This window comes from Myotis daubentonii, chromosome 3 (assembly GCF_963259705.1).
Source record: "Myotis daubentonii chromosome 3, mMyoDau2.1, whole genome shotgun sequence".
NCBI classification, from domain to species: Eukaryota; Metazoa; Chordata; class Mammalia; order Chiroptera; family Vespertilionidae; genus Myotis; species Myotis daubentonii.
Window position 1 is genome coordinate 196,312,702 of NC_081842.1, and position 18,400 is coordinate 196,331,101.

The 18,400-nt window shown below is 47.7% G+C and overlaps 1 protein-coding gene across 2 annotated transcripts; it reads left to right on the forward strand.

Annotated features, from left to right (window-relative positions):
* Positions 1 to 5,353: 5,353 nt before the first annotated feature.
* Positions 5,354 to 17,831, forward strand: TRAPPC3 (trafficking protein particle complex subunit 3). 2 transcript variants are annotated; one of them, XM_059690191.1, is made up of 5 exons: positions 5,354 to 5,491; positions 14,143 to 14,240; positions 14,493 to 14,592; positions 16,229 to 16,411; positions 17,104 to 17,831. In XM_059690191.1, coding segments are annotated over exons 2-5 (405 nt in total). In that variant the 5' UTR covers positions 5,354 to 5,491; positions 14,143 to 14,238; the 3' UTR covers positions 17,224 to 17,831. The 2 variants fall into 2 exon arrangements, with proteins under 2 accessions (XP_059546174.1, XP_059546172.1); XM_059690189.1 differs by having other exon boundaries at positions 5,395 to 5,555.
* Positions 17,832 to 18,400: the final 569 nt, after the last annotated feature.

The following is an 18,400-nucleotide window of genomic DNA, read 5'->3' on the forward strand; positions in this document are numbered from 1 at the left end:
CTGGACCCCTTCTGACTGCCCTCCACCAAGGAACCCTGCTTCCTAGTCCTCCAAAGTGGGTCCCCCAATTCCTGTTAGTGCCAGCTGAGGTGGGGCCTCCAGCCAAGTCGGGCTGCAGCCTGGGCAGACGGGGAGCTTGCTGGGAAGGTGGATCGATGAGGCGCTGCTGCAGAGATTGACAGAGGAAGGAGGAGGTGCAACGGGGCCTGCCCACCCCAGCCCTGCCCTTTGTCCTGACCTCTGGAAGGTCAGTTCTCCAGTTCTCTATTGTCCAGAGATTAGGCCCCGTGAGTTGTTGTCCTCCTGTTCCTCTTTCTCGCCAGTGTCTCCTTCCTTTGAGCATCTCCAGAGAGCAGCCATTTCCAGGGGGAGGGTGGAGAACAAAGGGTTCTGGGTCCCGGGTAACCTAAGGGTGGTAGTTGGGGACCTGAACCCTCTGGGGAGGGGATGGAGAAGGAATAGTTCCCCCTCCAGCCCCAAATCATTAGGAGATGATAGAAGGCCTGCGGAGGAAGCTGGTAACCTTAAGCTAGTGTCTTAACGTTTCTGAAACCCAGTGTGCTCACCTATAAAGTCAGGAAAATAATGGTATCGTGAGGTATCATGGGGTGGTTATAAGGTTAAAGACTGTAACACAGATGACGACGACGACGATGATGATGATGGGGCTTCAAAGGTGAAAGCAAATTATGATGAGGAGCAGATTCCCCATCTTTGTTGTCAGTTACTCCGTCTGCAGGGTGAGGGTGAGGGGACCACGTGTACAGCGGGGATGAGGACTGTCCTTCCAGAGGTCAGAGAGGCCTCAAGACCTGCATCTTCCACAGGTGAACAGGCCCACCCTGAGCCAAGCAGTGAACTAGACTCAGGAGAATTCATGAATGGAATCCAAGAGGGGGAGAGCCCTCTTGGATGGATCTTTCCCCACCCCCACCTCTGATCTCGAGCTGACTGCAAGGATAAAGACATATACTAGGAGGTGGGGGTAGTGAGATACCCTCATTGCTATGCTCAAGAATAGTGAAGGGGAAATGGTAGCTAAAAATGAAAAGATAGGCCAGGGTTGGATTTGAATGTACAGAAGCAGGGCCCCTGAACAAAACAGGCACGAATGAGCTTGACATTACAATCTACATCAAGCATGTCAAACTCGCAGAGCACAACAAATATTTTTGTGGCCCAGCCAATATAACGGTACGTAAGAAACTTTTTAATAAAAGTTTCATAACTTAATTTTTACGATATTCTGTTATACATAATACATAATAATTAATAATGTACTACAATGTTCGCTAATGACTGATTACTATAATCGTGTTGCATTCATTTCCTTTATGCGCCTTACTCGCAGGCGCACCATTTCCACTAATACTAGCAGCGAATATTTTAGCAGCCGATTGCCATGTTATTAGTCTTGAACTGACTTGTTTGGTGTGTGCAACAGGAAATATTTCGCTTTCAGAGATCAAGAAAAATAAGTTTACTTGCATTACACTTATTAATTTGAGCAGTTATTCAGTATCTGGTAAGTTAATGTTCAAGAAAAAATATTATTTTTTATTAAAATGTTCTATTATTTTATTTATGTTAACGATTACTCATTTATTTCAGCCCTTTATATTCAGCATGTCTCTATGGAAATAAACCTATGTTTCTATGAAAATTGAAGCTTTTGTTTTTTTTGCGGCCCACATAAACTTAAACCTTGTTTATTCGGCCCGTGTTAGCCTTTGAGTTTGACATGCTTGATCTACAATGTAGATTCTACATGATGTAGATCATGGAGATTCTTCAGGAGAAGGGTAAGCAGTGCTATAGAGCTGGAAATCCTCTGTTGTGTCTAATGATCTGAGATTGACTTTGCAGAACTCACTGCAAAGAGACAGGGTATGGTATTAGACTCCATCAGTGAGTCTCAACCAGAGGCAATTTATCCCCCTAGGGGACTCTTGGCAATGTTTAGATGCACTTTTGGTTGTCACAACTGGGGGTGTTACTGAAATCCCGTGCTTAGATGCTAGGGATGCCACTTAACATCATACAGTGCATAGGACTTCCCCAGAACAAAGAATCATCAGGCCTCAAAACATCAATGGTGCCAAGGGGAAGGAACCCTTCCCTAGATTGATTGCGTGAGCTCCTGCACCCCCTCACAAGATTTAATGGTGCAGCTTCCTACATGCTGAGGGGTCCACAGTGAGTACTGGGAGGATGGAGTCTGGAAAGTACATGTCCTGAGATTGCTGTCGTCAGAAAACATAGATGGAGTGGACTTCTCTTCATTCTCCCCCTAACTGACCAGGATCCCTGGCAGATCCCAGGCCTTGGCCACTGAGGTTTAGAGTGGGTATCTCTCTCTGAGTTTGGGGCTGACTGACAGTACCTGAGGGCCCCCGTTTCCCCCCCAAATATTAAACATCCTGGAGATGGGGCACTTGCAACATCCAGAGCTAAAGCTCGAACTCTTAGATGAGGGCAGGGAACTGTGTGGCCTCTCCAGTGCCTGCCCTACCACCCAGGGCTCGTCCCCTGTACAGAAACAGGTAGGAATGAGCTGTTAGCTTCACCACAGCCTGGGCTCCGGGACAGGTCCTTGAATGGGGATCAGAATATGTCCCCTTTCTGATCCTGTTACAGGAGGGCAGGAGTTTATACAACCTCTTAGGTTTGGTGAGGCAGGGTCCAGGATGAGCCTGATGGAGAGGGGAAGGAAATCACTGGGAGATTTGACACTGAGCTATGAATCAGGACCAAGGCCCTGGAGGCTGCCTTCACACCCACAAAGTAGGAAGTGGGAGGGGCCTCATGTTGGGGTGAGGACAGCAGGGAAGAACAGTCACCAGATTCTCCTACCCCACCCCCAAGTACTACTGCATGAGGGGGTCTAACCCAGACTGCTTTCCTGGGGAGCCATAGCCTCGAGGGCCCACTCCCTGGCGCTGGGGGTGGAGAATGTCCTCAAGGATGTTGGTGATATCAGCTGCAATAGGCCTCCCTCTCTCCAGCTCTTGGGATGCAGAAGAACAGAGAGGGATGGGAGGGGCAGAAACTCAGATCCAAGACTAAATAGGTTCAACCCTTTGGGTTCCTGGGAAGAGGTCTTTGTCTAAAGCCCTTGCTAGCGATGGGAAGTTGTCCTTGCTGTGTTCTTTTCCAGGGAGAAGGAGATGAGGGTGGGGAGGAATTGGGATTCGGGAAAATGTTCTTAAATCCTGGCCCTGAGGGGTGGTGGGGAGGAATTGGGATTAGGGAAAATGATGGAAGCGGCACTGAGAGCCCTTGGAGTGGGTAAGGAGCCTTTAATTATTAAGTTTTAATTTTTTAAATCAATTTTAGAGAGAGAAAGAGGAAGAGGGAGAAAGAAAAAAATCAGTTTGCTGTTCCACTCATTTATGCATTCATTGGTTGATTCTTGTATGTGCCCTGACTGTGGTGGGGAGGGTGGGATGGTGGGGATGGTGTCGAACTGCAACCATAATGTATGGGGATGATGCTCTAACCAGCTGAGCTACCCGGCCAGAGCTTATAAGGAGCCTCTAAACTCTCATGTAAGCCAGGAGGAGACCCTATAGATCAGCCTGAGATGGACCCTGCCCCACCCTTAATTTAAGATTGATGACACTTTTGAAGAGTCCCCCCCCCGCCCAAAAAAAAAAAGATGCCAAGAGGAGGAATCACACACACATAATAAATAAAATAAAAGGTTTCACAGGCCAAGAGGAAGAATCTCAGAGGTTGAAAGATAGGCAAGGAGAGAGGCTCCACCTCCAGTCTCTCCAGAACCTCCCTGCTTGACAGCAGGCTGGGTGGGGTGGGGCGGGTGGCTGTCCGTGACTGTGACTCAGGTTTCTGTGGGCAGCCAAAGGCAGCCGGCAGGGAGGAGCCCAGACCAACAGGCAGGCCAGCCAACTGCAGCTTTCACCTCAGCTGTCCTCTCTCCTGGGAATTTGGGATGCTCTTCTCTGGCCATGCTGGCCTCTGGGGATCGCTGACCCCTGCTTTCCCTACCCCCAGCCCCCATGTTCCTCCCCAAACCCTCAGCCCTTGGCCCTCTCCCCTAGGCACTGACACTGGAGGGAGAGTCGAGGGGCACTGCCTCTCGGGAGGCCCCAGAATGTCTGTGCCACAAGGAGCAGGGTATCATAATAATCTGGCCTGCACCCTGAGGGGAGACAGGGGAGTCCTGGGCACTAGCTTTCAGCCTGAGCAGCTGAGCCCACCAGTCTTCCCCAGCCTGGGTGGCTCAAGTCTGGACAGGCTGGTTGTGATGATGAAAGTTGGGGGCTAGAATGCTGCTTCTGCAGAGTGAGGCCGACGTGAGGAGAGGGTGCTCAGCTACTCCAGCCCTGCCCCTCAGAATTGACCAGCCAGGGAGGAATTGTTGGAGCTCAAACCAAAGAGCTCTGGTCAGGGACAGTAGGACTTCCCCTTGGTGATGGATGCAGGTGTGGCCAACACATTCCCCTGTTGTTTCTGGGACCTGTTCCTTGGGCTGTTTATTTATTTATTTATTTATTTATTTATTTATTTATTTATTTATTTATTCATTCATTCATTCATTCATTCATTTATTTATTTTGAGAGTGGCGAGAAGAAAGGGAATACACACCTTGTGTCCCAGTGCTCTGTATACGCCGCTCACCAGTCTTCATGACTGAGAGAGATCCAGTAACTTGCCTAAAATGGCAAAACTGGAATCATAACCCACAGTGGCTTGCCATCAACACTGATGACCTTTTCTGGAAGCCAGGCAGTTGTTCTAGGGAGGGAGCCAGAAGAATGTGACCTGAACTTTATGGAATACACCGGATAGTCCATCACAGGGTACAGGTGGTAGGATGCAGATGCTGGCTGCGTTTGGAGTTTGGGGACAGATGGCAGTTTGAAGAGAAAGCCACTAGCAGAATGTTTGACACATAGTAGGTGGTCATTAAATATTTTTGTAGTGAAGGAGAGAGATTTGCATGTGAGCCATTGCTAGTTTTTTGGGACATCCTGGGATCTTCTAGCTCTGAATTGCAGCAACAGCATAAGAAGCTAGTTGAAAAAAGGGACTTTCCGTACGCGAGACCAAACCCGGCGAGAGAGGAATTTGCGGAGCATTTCTGAGTGGGGGCTGGGGTGTGGGGAGGAGGGGGGGGAAGTATGTGGTTGATACAGAATTACTGTAAGGTGCGGACGCCACCCAGTGGCCTGTATGCAGCCTAGGGGAAGACAGGCTCTGCAAATGAACCGCGCGCGGAGTACTCTGGGAGTTGTAGTCCAGCTGAACTAAAGGGGCGGTGCTGCCAGCGGGGCTGTTGGGTGTTGTAGTCCGACGTTTTTGGGCGGGAGGGGTCAGTTACCCTCGTCGGCCGGACCACGAGTCCCGAGGTGCCTCGCGGCAGGCCGCGCAGGCGCAGTGAGTCGGTGCCGGTCGGTCCGGAAGGCTGAGGGGCCGCGGCTGGGTTGAACCTTGTTAGAAGGGGTCGCTGAGTGGGCCTGTGGCGAGGTGGGTTGGGGCTTCCGGCACCATGTCGAGGCAGGCGAACCGTGGCACTGAGAGCAAGAAAATGGTAACTTGGAGCGTGTGACTTCGGCGGGCGGGGCAGAATAGAGGCGTTCTGGGGAAGGGGTCCGGCGTGGAGTGCAGTTGGGAAAGTGTCCTCCTTTGAGCTCCGGGAGGAGGTGGTTCCGCTGGAGGCAGGAGGCGCAGGTTGCTGGGCGGAGAGGGGAGCGTCCCTCCGGGGGCGTCCCGGGCCCGGGGCGGGTTGGAGGGCCGCTGGCGTGGCTCAGAGAGCCCTCCCCCCGCCTGCGAGCAGCAGAGCAACTGTGCGCTAGGCCAACAGCAGCGACGGTAAGAACAGTCGTGGGCACCTATAACCCTGTGTGTTAGGCCCTGGGCCAGCCACTTGCCGTGTATCATCTCACTTATCCGCGAAGTAATCCCCGCAGATGGAAGCAGTTATTGCCATCTTGCAGCTCAGAGAGGTTACCTAACTCGCCCACGTTTACAGCTAGGAAGAATCAGAATTTGAATCCCTGTCTCTCTGCTTCCGACCACGGGGCCGTGCTCTCTCGCACTTGCCTGGGCGCTGTGAGATGCGCAGAGGCTGCTTTTGTCGGAAAGGAGCTCTGTGTTCGGCGGAGTCAGGTGGGCCAAGCAGGCGCTCGGTGGTGTCCCTCCGGGAGGGGCAGGTTCTCTTCTTGTCCTGGGAACAGCGGGACACCAGAGAGCCCCATAAGGTTGCCCAGGATGGGGCCTGGGCCTGGAAAGGAAGGTAGATGACACTTTTCTCCAAAGTAAGGGGACTTCTTGACAGGTGTTTCTTTTCTTTGGCATATTGTTACTTCCTCCGTTCTGCAGGCTGCCTTTGTTTTCCAGCCCAAAAACTGTGTATTCCAGGTTGCCTGCTGGGCAGGTCAGGGGCCTTTTGTTATCTTCAGCTCTAGAGGGTGTGATTAAACTTCCCTGCCCCTTTGCATGTGCTGCCGGAGACCGACCCTATTGCTCCCGAGGAGGACTTAACTCTTTTTCTCAGTCGGACCCCTTTGGAGAAGCTGATGATACTGTCATGGAGCTTCTCCCCAGAAATATTAAATAGAAAAACATATACACAGACATTTAGTTACGTTTGAAGAGACTCCATGGATTACAGGTTAAGAATTCCTGTTTTGGAGGAAATCTCAATTACAGTAGGGCCTTGACTTACGAGTTTAATTCGTTAGGAGACCGAGCTCGTTAAGGAGCTCGTTAACTCAAATTACTCTATCAACTCAATGCAAAAAATCGGCTGAGAGACAGCTGGTATCTAAAAAAACTCCTTAGTCGGGACACTCGTAAGTCAAGGCCCCACTATAGTTTAAACCAAGAAGGAAAAGAGAATATATTTTTTAATATATTTTATTGATTTTTTTACGAAGAGGAAGGGAGAGGGATAGAGAGTTAGAAACATCATGAGAGAGAGACATTGATCAGCTGCCTGGTGCCCACAACCAAGGTACATGCCCTTGACCTGAATCGAACCTGGGACTTTTCAGTCCGCAGGCCGACGCTCTATCCACTGAGCCAAACCGGTTAGGGCGAAAAGAGAATATTTTGCTAGGAAATTATCATGCAGGGAGAAAAGTGTGAGCATTGGTTGGCATTCTGTCTTTCTCAATTGATCCTCAGTTTCCTTATGTATAAAATGGAGACAATAGCCCTGACCAGTTTGGCTCAGTGGATAGAGCGTCGGCCTGCGGACTGAAAAGTCCCAGGTTCGATTCCGGTCAAGGGCATGTGCCTGGGTTGCGAGCACATCCCTGGCAGGGAGTGTGCAGGAGGCAGCTGGTCGATGTTTCTCTCTCATCAATGTTTCTAACTCTATCCCTCTCCCTTCCTCTCTGTAAAAACTCAATAGAATATATTTTATTTTATTTTACTTATTTTTTTAAAAATATATTTTATTGATTTTTTACAGAGAGGAAGGGAGAGAGATAGAGAGCTAGAAACATCGATGAGAGAGAATCATCGATCAGCTGCCTCCTGCACATCTCCCACTGGGGATATGCCCGCAACCCAGGTACATGCCCTTGACCGGAATCGAACCTGGGACCTCCCAGTCCGCAGGCCGACGCTCTATCCACTGAGCCAAACCGGTTTCGGCAATAAAATATATTTTTTAAAAAATGGAGACAATAATGCTCACCTAGGATTAAATTAGATTTCAGTGTAAATTACAGGCGGCATGGTAAATGTTTCCTCCTCAATGTATGAGCAGATATGAAAGGTCTTCCTGCTTAGTTTTCATAACTTGCATTTATTTTGTACTTTTAAAAAATATATATTTTTATTGATTTCAGAGAGAGGAGGGGGAGGAAGAGAGAGAGAAACATCAGTGATGAGAGAGAATCATTGGTTGGTTGCCTCCTGCACACCCCCTTCGATTCCTGCACACTGGAGTCAAACCTGGGATCCTTCAGTCCACAGGCCCACGCTCTATCCACTGAGCCAAACCAGCTAGGGCTGTACTTTTTTTTTTTTTTTTTTGAACCTGAAATCAATATTGAAATCTTTAATATGAGTTCAGTAGGAACCTGCAGTCTTCACTTCCAACCCCAGTATTCGTTCAGCTTTTCTGAAGTGAGGGAATTATGGAGGGGCTACAGCACACTCCTGCCTCAAAGCTTTTGCAACGGCTGTTGCTGCTTGGAACTTGCTTCATGCACAATTACTCAAATGTCACCTCCTCAGGGAGGTGTTCCCTGATCACACGATTAGTTCTCTGTTCTGTTACTCTACTGTTTTTCTTTATAGCACTGTCTACTTTGTGTTAAATATTTCATTATAAATTATATATTTAGTTGTATATTTTCAGTCTCCCCCATGAATATATAACCTCCACGAGAGTAGGAATTTTTGTTCACTGCTCCATTCTAGGCAACTGAAGGATGCCTGGCACTAGGCCGTCTGTATTTATTGAATGAAAGGCAGGAGGGTTTGGTGTGTCCTCTCATTCAGTTCCTACTGGTACCTGCTTGGGGCTTGTCACATGATCCTCTTTGTAGCCACCTGGTTTTCACATGCTCCTTTCCTCTCTGCTTGGGGCGGCCCCACCTCCAGCAGAGGTCTTCCCTGTCAGCCCAATCTGCTGCAATCACCAGTCTTCTAATTGCTGTGTTCCCACTTAAACCTTTCAAGACTTCATGGTTTAATTTGCCCAAGTAACTAGAGCTCTGCTTTTAGTTTGTGCAAACAGAAACAGCCATTTGTCCAGCAAACTTTTCTTGAGTCCCAACTTTTTTTTTTTTTTAATATATTTTATTGATTTTTTACAGAGAGGAAGGGAGAGAGATAGAGAGTTAGAAACATCGATGAGAGAGAAACATCGATCAGCTGCCTCCTGCACATCTCCCACTGGGGATATGCCCGCAACCCAGGCACACGCCCTTGACCGGGATCGAACCTGGGACCTTTCAGTCCGCAAGCCGACGCTCTATCCACTGAGCCAAACCGGTTTCGTCTTGAGTCCCAACTTTATGGAAAGCTCTGTGCTAGGTGTTGGGGGAAATGCAGAGATGCAGTCCTAGTCCTTAATTCAAGAGGCACATAATCTATGAGAGAGTCAGAAAAATACCAACATAGGAGAATAGTACTGTCTGGGATTGAGTCCTGACTTCCCTGCTTACTTGTTGTGTGACCTTGGGCAAGTTTATTCATTGTCCTAAATATCAGTTTCACTAGCTTTAAAATAAATTTTAAAAAGGAATAATAGTATCTATATCATAAGGATGTTCTGAGTATTAATTGAGGTAGATATTGCATCCTGTCCTAGGATGGTTCAATTCCGAGTCAGGGCACAGGCCCAGGTTGCAGGCTTGATCCCTGGTGGGGGGAATGCAGGAGGCAGCCGACCCATGTTTCACTCTCACATCTATGTTTCTCTGTCTTCCGCTCCCTCCTTTTCTCTCTCTCTCTAAAAAAAAAAAAAATAATAATAAGTATTTTTTTTAAAAAGAAGAAAATAGTTGACACTCAGTAAATGTCAGCTAGCATTTTTATTAGTAAAGATATTAGCCTTGCCGAACCGGTTTGGCTCAGTGGATAGAGCGTCGGCCTGCGAACTCAAGGGTCCCAGGTTCGATTCCGGTCAAGGGCATGTACCTTGGTTGCGGGCACATCCCCCACTAGGGGGTGTGCAGGAGGCAGCTGATCGATCTCTCTCATCGATGTTTCTGACTTTCTATCCCTCTCCCTTCTTCTCTGTAAAAAATCAATAAAATATATTTAAAAAAAAAAAAAGATATTAGCCTTCATGTGTCTGCATAGTGTTTGGTTCTTGAATCTCGTGGACAATCAGGCCTGCCCTTCTTTTGTGTTGTGTTGCTAGTAACCCAACCCCAGCTACTCAGGTGAATTACTACTTAACAGCAGCACTCAGAACCTCCATGACAGGAGTCTGGAGAGGAAGAGAGAGGTGGACTCTGTCCTGTTACTGACCTTCCTTCTCCAGCTGCTTGGGGTAGTCACGCTAGATTACTTCTCTTGACAGAAATAGTAAGTATGACTCTTTTAGCATTAGCTCCAAAAATCAGCCCCCTTAAAGGAGATTTGGTGTTTTTTGGGGGGTGCTAAGTAAAAACCTTCTGAAAATATCAAGTGCACGAGCTCTCCTGAGTGTAGGGCTTGGCTTAGCTTACTCTGCTCAGGTTGTACCTGAAGTACCTGGAGATCACACTGGCTCTGTGAAACCGCTCCTATGGTTTGTTGGTCTGCAAAGAAAGCACCTTTAAGTCCATTATCTCATTAGATCCTCCTAACAACCCTGTGACTAGCATGACACACTCTCCCGTTACTGTTTCTGTGTGAGGAGATTGAGGTTTCCTGAAGTGACTGACATAAAGTCTCACATCTACTAAGTGGCAAGCTCAGACCCAGAAGGAGGTCTTCTCCTACAATCCAGTATTCTTTCTACTTGCCTTATTGATTGCTCCAAGTCCTTTTTTTAAAAAAATATATTTTATTGATTTTTTTTACAAAGAGGAAGGGAGAGGGATAGAGAGTTAGAAGCATCCATGAGAGAGAAACATCGATCAACTGCCTCCTGCACACTCCTACTGGGGATGTGCCTGCAACCAAGGTACATGCCCTTGACCGGAGTCGAACCCGGGACCCTTCAGTCCGCAGGCCGACACTCTCCACTGAGCCAAACCTGTCAGGGCACTACAAAGTTCTTTATGTGGATCAAGATCTTCCTCTTTGAGCCTAAAATTCAAGGTGCTCTCTGACACCACACCACAGAGAACCAGTTTAAGAATAAAAACATCTACTATCTAAAAATATCTAATATCTACTTGAGTTCATACTATGCCCCGGGCGCTATGCAAGCCTCTTATTGGAATCTCACAGTAACCTTGAAGGGCAGACAGTATTGTTGTCATTGTACAGATGGGAAAACCTGAAATTCAGAGATATTAAGGAATGGATTAGGGTCACATAAGTTTTAATGAGACAGTGTTCAACTATAAGAAGACTGCATTTCAGCCCTGGCCAGTGTTGCTCAGTTGGTTGGAGCGTGGTCTTGTGCACCAAAGGGTCGTGGGTTCAATTCCCAGTTAAGGGCACGTACTTGGGTTGCAGGTTCATCCCTGGCCCTGGTCGGGGTGCCTGCAGGACATGACTGATCAATGTCTCTTTCTCTTCCCCCCCTCTCCCTCCGTCCCTTCCACGCTCTGAAATTCTGAGTGCTGCCATTTAAAAATTAATGGGAAAAATATCCTCGGGTGAGGATTAATAAAACAAAAAAAGAAGAAGAAAACTGAGTCTTAGTTACTTAACCTGTTACCTGTAAAATGGGGATAAGTAGAGTTTTATAAATGTTAATGACCATTATTATTGAACATAAAGCAATTGTAAAGTAGAAGTGTTGCAGAAGAGATTCATATTTCTGTTGGGAGGGAGAATGTGGTGCTTATGATCAGTGAAGAAATTGAACTGGTTGAATAGCTGACCTTTAAGGTCCCGTGGAATCTTTTGTTACAAGGGTCACAGGACTGAAAACCCAGGTCTTCAGACTGCAAACGCCTCTATATTTCTCTGACTTCCTCCGCAGTTCTCCTTGTTCACTTCTTTCTTAAAAAAAAAAAAAAAAGTGCCGATTTTCACAGAGAGGAAGGGTGAGGGGGAGAGAGAGACATTGATATGGTAGTGCAACATTGATTGGCTGCCTCCTGCATGCCCCCTACTAGAGTCTGCAACCTGGGCATATGCCTTGACTGGGAATCAAACTGCCAACCCTAAAGTGCGCAGGACAGCCAGTGCCCAACCAACTGAGCCACACCAGCCAGGGCTGTTCACTCTCTCATCACACTAGTCTCCTACCTGTTTCTCAGACATGGCAAGCATACTCTCACCTGAGGGCCTTTACACTTTCCTAGGACTTTTCACCAGGATATTATCTTTATGGCTTATCCTTACTTCCTCCTGTTCTTTTATGTCATTTTAATGAGGCCTTTTCTGTCTACCCTATTTAAAATTGACATGAACAAAAAAATAAATAAAATAAAATTGGCAGGAATATAAATACCCACCAATCTCCTTTTTTGCTCGGTTTCCTCCACAGTACTTATCACTATCTGGCAAACCATATATTTTATTTTTTCGGTTCATTATCTGTCTCTCTCCAATTACATAGTGCCTGGTACATAGTAAACACTGAATGACTCTTTTCTATACCACAGCCCCATTCCTATTTGTAAAGTATGAAGACCTTTAAGTTACATATTTATGTTGCAAATAGGCTTGGTTCACAATGGGAGATGGAGACAGACCTGCAAATCAGAGGGTGCAGAGAGCCTGGGTCAGGGATCCCATTCCCACATCCCAGGAACATTGATACTGTGACCATGCACTGATCTGTCTAGGACCTTGATTTTTCTCATCAGCAAATTGGGGGCTGTTGCATCTGTAAGGAGCTTGATAACATCATGATATGCTTGTTACTTGGCATCATGGTGGGCTGAGGCTCTTGGCGTTTCTGTCCAAGGGCTCATTAATAATGGAAGGAAAGCTCTCTTGACTTAATGCAGCGATGCCAATTCTATGGACTGGTTACTGCTGGATTGTCTCCATCCATTCATGCCCAAGTCATTCTAGTGCCAAACCTTAACCTGACTAGAAAAATCATTCTCCTCCTCAATAGCTTCTCTTGAATTGCCATAGTTGGTAAAAGGTCTCTTGGAGATACCCTGATCTGGCTGTTTTAGTTGAGTTCAAAGAACTTCCTAGTTCTGAAGCTGATGCTCTTTGACTTCCTAGTGCAGCTAAATGTTTTGTTTTGTTTTGTTTTAGGGGGGTTATTAATATTGCAGTTTTGGGGAACAGTGTATAGAATGAACAGTGGTTTAGAAGCTCTTGGTTTTTGTCCTCCAAAATTACTTTTGTCAATAATGAGCTGTTTGTCCTTAACCATTCTGAGTCTCAGTTTTCTCATCTCTAAAATGAGATTAATTCCTGCCCTCTCTGCTTTACGGAGTTATTGTGGAGTGGAAAATGAGGTGATGAAAAATAGAATACAGTATGTAAGCAAAAGGCGTTCATATATTATTCTTGCCATGGGGACGAGGTGAGGAGCACTGGGTCCTGAGAGCCTGGGTCTTAACTTGAGTTGGACTTTATTCCCCAGAATACTTAAAGACAAAACGATGCTCCGCTCCCAGTTTGACAAGCCTCCCTTCAGTCTTATTTTTTTAGCCTCGTATCTGTGTGAATCCTTTGTTCAAATATACTGTTAACATGCATCTCACTTTGTTTAATTCTGATAATGCCTTTCCCCCAACTTGCTGCTTTCATTCTGTCTTATTAGTCTTTGGTTTTGCACTTTATTTATTTATTTATTTATTTATTTTTAAATTTATCTTTATTGTTGAAAGTGGTACAGATGTCCCGCTCTCTCCCCCCATTGGCCCCTCCCCTGTTGCACTTCTTTTTACCTTCCACATCTCTGTTTCTTGGTAGGAAGGTGACAGGATTCTTTATCTGAGAAAGAGTTTCTGTGGTTTTTAACTGTGATTATAATAGAAACCAGTGCAGATACACAGCAGAGTGTGTTCCTTTCAGAATTATCCCCTTTCCTGGGAACATTCTAGCTGTGTGTCACAAGGAACATTATTTTCCCACGCCTTGGAAGAGGGCTGTCGTCATGCGATGGACTTCATCTTAGACTTCCTGCTTCCCCGTGGGGAGGGCCCCTTGGGTCCTCTGCTGTTCCTGGGTGGGGCCTTGGGAGTGGGAGTCCCTCGGTCACATTTGCCAACCCACGGAGGGTAATTTGTAAATGTCTGCTTGGGTTTGCCTTTCACAGGAGCTAGGGAATGACTCCTGCTCGCACACCGGATTCCGGGGACTGGAGCTTAGGGCTGGAGGCTGTAGTGGGTTCTGGATTTGCAGAAGCTGACCTCGGTGTGTTGGAAAGTGCCTCTTACAGCCTGTTTTGTAGTGGGTCTGGCTGCCACGTTGACCCTGGGGAGCCAGATTCCTTGGCCCCTCCTCAGGGGAGGACGTTCCCTCCCACCAGACACAATGACCTTCCTTTGAATCCTGACAGTTGCATTGAGGCCCGTCCAGACTCTCACCAAACTTTCTCTTGTGTGTGTCCTGACTGCGTTTTGAATCTCTTTTAGAGCTCTGAGCTCTTCACCCTGACCTATGGGGCTCTGGTCACCCAACTATGCAAGGACTATGAAAATGACGAAGATGTGAATAAGCAGCTGGACAAAATGTGAGTGAGCTCCTCTGTGGGAGCAGCAAGAATGGGGCTCCGTAGAACATGAACCTACATGGTCCTTTGGCCTTCAGAACAGGGTCGTCACTCTTATAACCAACATTTTGGTTTCCACTGAGCTCATTTATTGGGATGTTTTGGAATTACCTCCATTTTCCTTTTACCATCTTATATACAGATATAAGCCTTTTTACAGATATAAAGCACTCAGATCCTCTAATATAGTCTGTTCTCTTGTTTCCTTCCCAGGGGCTATAACATTGGAGTTCGACTGATTGAAGATTTCTTGGCACGGTCAAATGTGGGGAAGTGCCACGACTTTCGGGAAACGGCAGATGTCATCGCCAAGGTCATTATCCTGGGTGGAAGGATTGTCTTTGGGAGGCACAGCTGACCACTCTTTGTCGCCCTTAGAGAGACCCTTAGCATTCCAAAAGATTAGCTAGGCAGCTGTTTGGGCCAAAGAAACCCTCCTGGTGGCTTGGGAATGGCACAGATTATGAAAAGGGAAGAGTAGTTGGGATGATCCCTGTGTATTAAAGCCCCACTGAAATCAGAGCCAGGTCTCAACTGTGAAGATGTAGCAGAGTAGCATGGCAGTTAAAAATACAGACACACCGCCCTGGCCGGTTTGGCTCAGTGGATAGAGTGTCAGCCTGCAGACTGAAGGGTCCCAGGTTCGATTCCGGTCAAGGGCATGTGCCTGGGTTGCGGGCACATCCCTGGCAGGGAGTGTGCAGGAGGCAGCTGATTGATGATGTTTCTCTCTCATTGATGTTTCTAACTCTCTATCCCTCTCCCTCCTCTCTGTAAAAAATCAATTAAAAAAAAAATACAGACACACCTGGCCTGGCTGGTGTGGCTCAAGGGTTGAACATCACCCTATGAGCCAGGAGGTCAAGGTTCGATTCCCAGTCAGGGCGGATGCCCAGGGGGCATGTAGGAGGCAGCCGATCAGTGATTCTCATCATAGATGTTTCTATCTCTCTCTCCCTTTCCCTCCCTCTCTGAAATCAATACAAATATATATTTTTAAAAAAGAATGTAGACACACCTGGCTTCATATTTTGGCTCCAATATTCATTAGTTCTTAGGTAACTTACTTTAACCTCTTTAATTACCAGTTACCTCATCTTTAAAATGAAGAAAATAAGAGCTCCCTCACAGGGTTGTTGTAAGGAGTAAATGGAAAAATGAATGCACTTAATGTAGTGCGTATAGTAAATGTTTGCTATTAATAATATTAGTATTACATAATATCTATATATATAAAAGCCAGGTGACCTGAATGACAGAACAGCTGGTCACTATGATGGCCAACCGGCCAGATCGGCCCCTTCCAACCTCCCTTGGCCCTTCCCCCCAGCTGGCCCCATCCCCGATTGCCCCCGCATTGGGGGTGGGGCCAGCTGATCTCCCACAGCTCCTCCCCCCTGCCAGCCCAGCCCCAATGCTGGCCGGACCCAGGCCTCTAGGATTAATAATAAACGAAAAAACACCTATAGCATTGTATTGTCGGTTATCTTGCCCAAACCCAAGAGAGGGTCGACAGTGGAGAGGTTCGTGAGGGTTTGGAATTAGGAGGGTAGATAGAGGGAAGGCGCTCTTCAGAGTAATTCTGCCCCAGTGACCTGTATTCCCATTCAAAAAGAAGGGCTCAGACACAGAGGACAGGGCGGTGGGTTGGGGCCTCTGTGCACTCAGATGCTGGTTCAGGCCAGGCATCCTAATCAGAAGGCCAGTGCTTCCTTCTGCTACACAGTGCAGGTGGACAGCAAGTTGTTGCCTGATTATATGATACCTTGAAAGAGGGGAGTATGGAATTGTGCACAGATGCCTTTTTTGCCCTGAATGCCTAAAGCTTCAATGTCTTCCAGAGCCACAGCTTTGTTCCTGAGTCACTTAGTTCCCCTTCGCCAGCCCATCACCTTCCTATGTGCAGCCCTGCTGCTCTTCCCATGATGCTCTTGTGTGTTCCCTGACAGGTGGCATTCAAGATGTACTTGGGCATCACTCCAAGCATCACCAATTGGAGCCCAGCTGGTGACGAATTCTCCCTCATTTTGGAAAATAACCCCTTGGTGGACTTTGTAGAACTTCCTGATAACCACTCATCCCTTATTTATTCCAATCTCTTGTGTGGGGTGTTGCGGGGAGCTTTGGAGATGGTGAGTACAGCTCTTTACCTTCTGGGACACCTGAATGTGGTAGGGGCCTGATAAATGCTTGAATGAGCCCTAACCGGTTTGGCTCAGTGGATAGAGCGTCAGCCTGCAGACTCAAGGGTCCCAGGTTCGATTCCGGTCAAGGGCATGTACCTTGGTTGCAGGCACATCCCCAGTGGGGAGTGTGCAGGAGGCAGCTGATCGATGTTTCTCATCGATGTTTCTAACTCTCTATCCCTCTCCCTTCCTCTCTGTAAAAAATCAGTAAAATATATTTTTAATAAAATGCTTGAATGAATAAGAGAAAGAGGGAGAGAAGAAAGGCCTTTGGCTCACCTGGCACTTCTCTGCCTGGGATGGTGATGCTGCTGAGTGTAGGGTGCACGCTGGACGTCTCTACATGGTGACGATCCTCCCTGCTAGACTGAGACGGGGCTGTCGGCACCCAGAGCCCAGAGCATCCGTTCCCAGTTGGCTTATTTGGTGACAGTCTCACTCGGTGTATTCTTTGCTAAGTCTCCTTATGGGCCGGGGCCACTGCCTTCTACAGGAGAACGTTGGAATTGACAGTCTTGTCCTGTGGAAACCAGCCCCCTGTTTTGGCTGCTGTGGAGGAGCCAGTTATAGCCCCATCCCCAGAGGCTCCCCAGAGGCTGTGGCTGGCCAGTCACCCTTCATTTCCCCACTGTCCCCAGGTCCAGATGGCTGTGGAGGCCAAGTTTGTCCAGGACACCCTGAAAGGAGACGGCGTGACAGAAATCCGGATGAGGTTCATCAGGCGGATTGAGGACAATCTCCCAGTTGGAGAGGAATGACCATCCCCAGGACTTAGGGCTGCCAGCAGGAGCACTGGCTGGAATCAGAAAGCCTCAGTGCTCCCTCTGCCCTCTAGAACTCAGTGACTGTTGAACACGGATGTTTTATTTTCTTCTATCCTCGTTTCCATTCTCCTGCTAGACTGTGATATAGTCCATTTACCCCACAAGTGTGTACATTCGGGAGGGAAATCCTTTGCTCCCTTTCCCTTCAAAGGGGTGGATGTAGTCATCCTTAGTTGGACTAGAAAGAGCTCAACCATTTTACATTCCTGAAGCAAAACCCACTTTCACCCATTAAGAGGCAAGCCTGGCACATCTATCCCTGGGCCTTCAGAAAGCCATTGGAACCTGGCTGTGGGGGACCCAGGGTTGTGGGGCGGGGAGGAGAGGCGGGGAGGGTGGGAGGGAGCTGCTAGCGATGGTGTGACACGTCTAGTGCCACTAGGAGAGGGGAGCCCGTTGTGCTGGAAACACTGACTTCTGGGAAGCCACCCAGGTCTCATTCCTCCCTGCTGTTTGGAGGCAACATCTCCTCTTTTTACAGAGGGTTCATCCTTTTTCTTACAAATTCTGCAATAAAGACACATTCTTGAGTGAAGTCCCAACCCTGCCTGTTTTCTTTCTGCTCAGCCCTGGGAATTGTGTTACAGTGGGCGAAGAGACCCGCTGAGATCCTGGGCCCTGCCTTGGTTTTACCTGGTCCTGAGAGACCAGAGAGCCTGGGAAACCTGGGAGCAAACCAGGCCCTTTCAGAGTCATGTTTGGGTTTACTCTGCAGCAAAGTATAGAAGCAGACCGTTCTCCCAGACATACCCTGGGCTCTTGGCCACCAATTCGGGGTTTTGGCTTAAAAAGACCACGTAATCCCTGTGTTGGGTACCACTTATTGTGTGCTTCCCGTGTGTCAGACTGCACTGAACCCTTGATGTATTATCTAGTTCACAGTAATTCCATTTGTAGAGGGGAGGCCACAAGTTGCTCAAGGTCGGACAGCTAGTAAGTGGAGATGATAGGGTTCAAAGCCCCAGCCAACCCCCAAAAACCCACGTTCTTAATGATAGCAGCGTGGGAGGAGGAGAGCAGGCCTGTGGCTTCCTCAGCCTTACAGAGCCTAGGATAGCTTTCAAAGGGCTTGGGGGATCAGAGTTGTCAGGCCTTGTTTGGTAGCACCTTT

Bases quoted from the DNA above. Each gene is read 5' to 3' on its own strand.
- TRAPPC3 (XM_059690189.1), top strand. From the start codon at position 5,514: ATGTCGAGGCAGGCGAACCGTGGCACTGAGAGCAAGAAAATG. The intron at 5,556-14,142 runs GTAACTTGGAGC...AATCTCTTTTAG, and splicing joins GCACTGAGAGCAAGAAAATG to AGCTCTGAGCTCTTCACCCT. The intron at 16,412-17,103 runs GTGAGTACAGCT...CACTGTCCCCAG, and splicing joins TGCGGGGAGCTTTGGAGATG to GTCCAGATGGCTGTGGAGGC.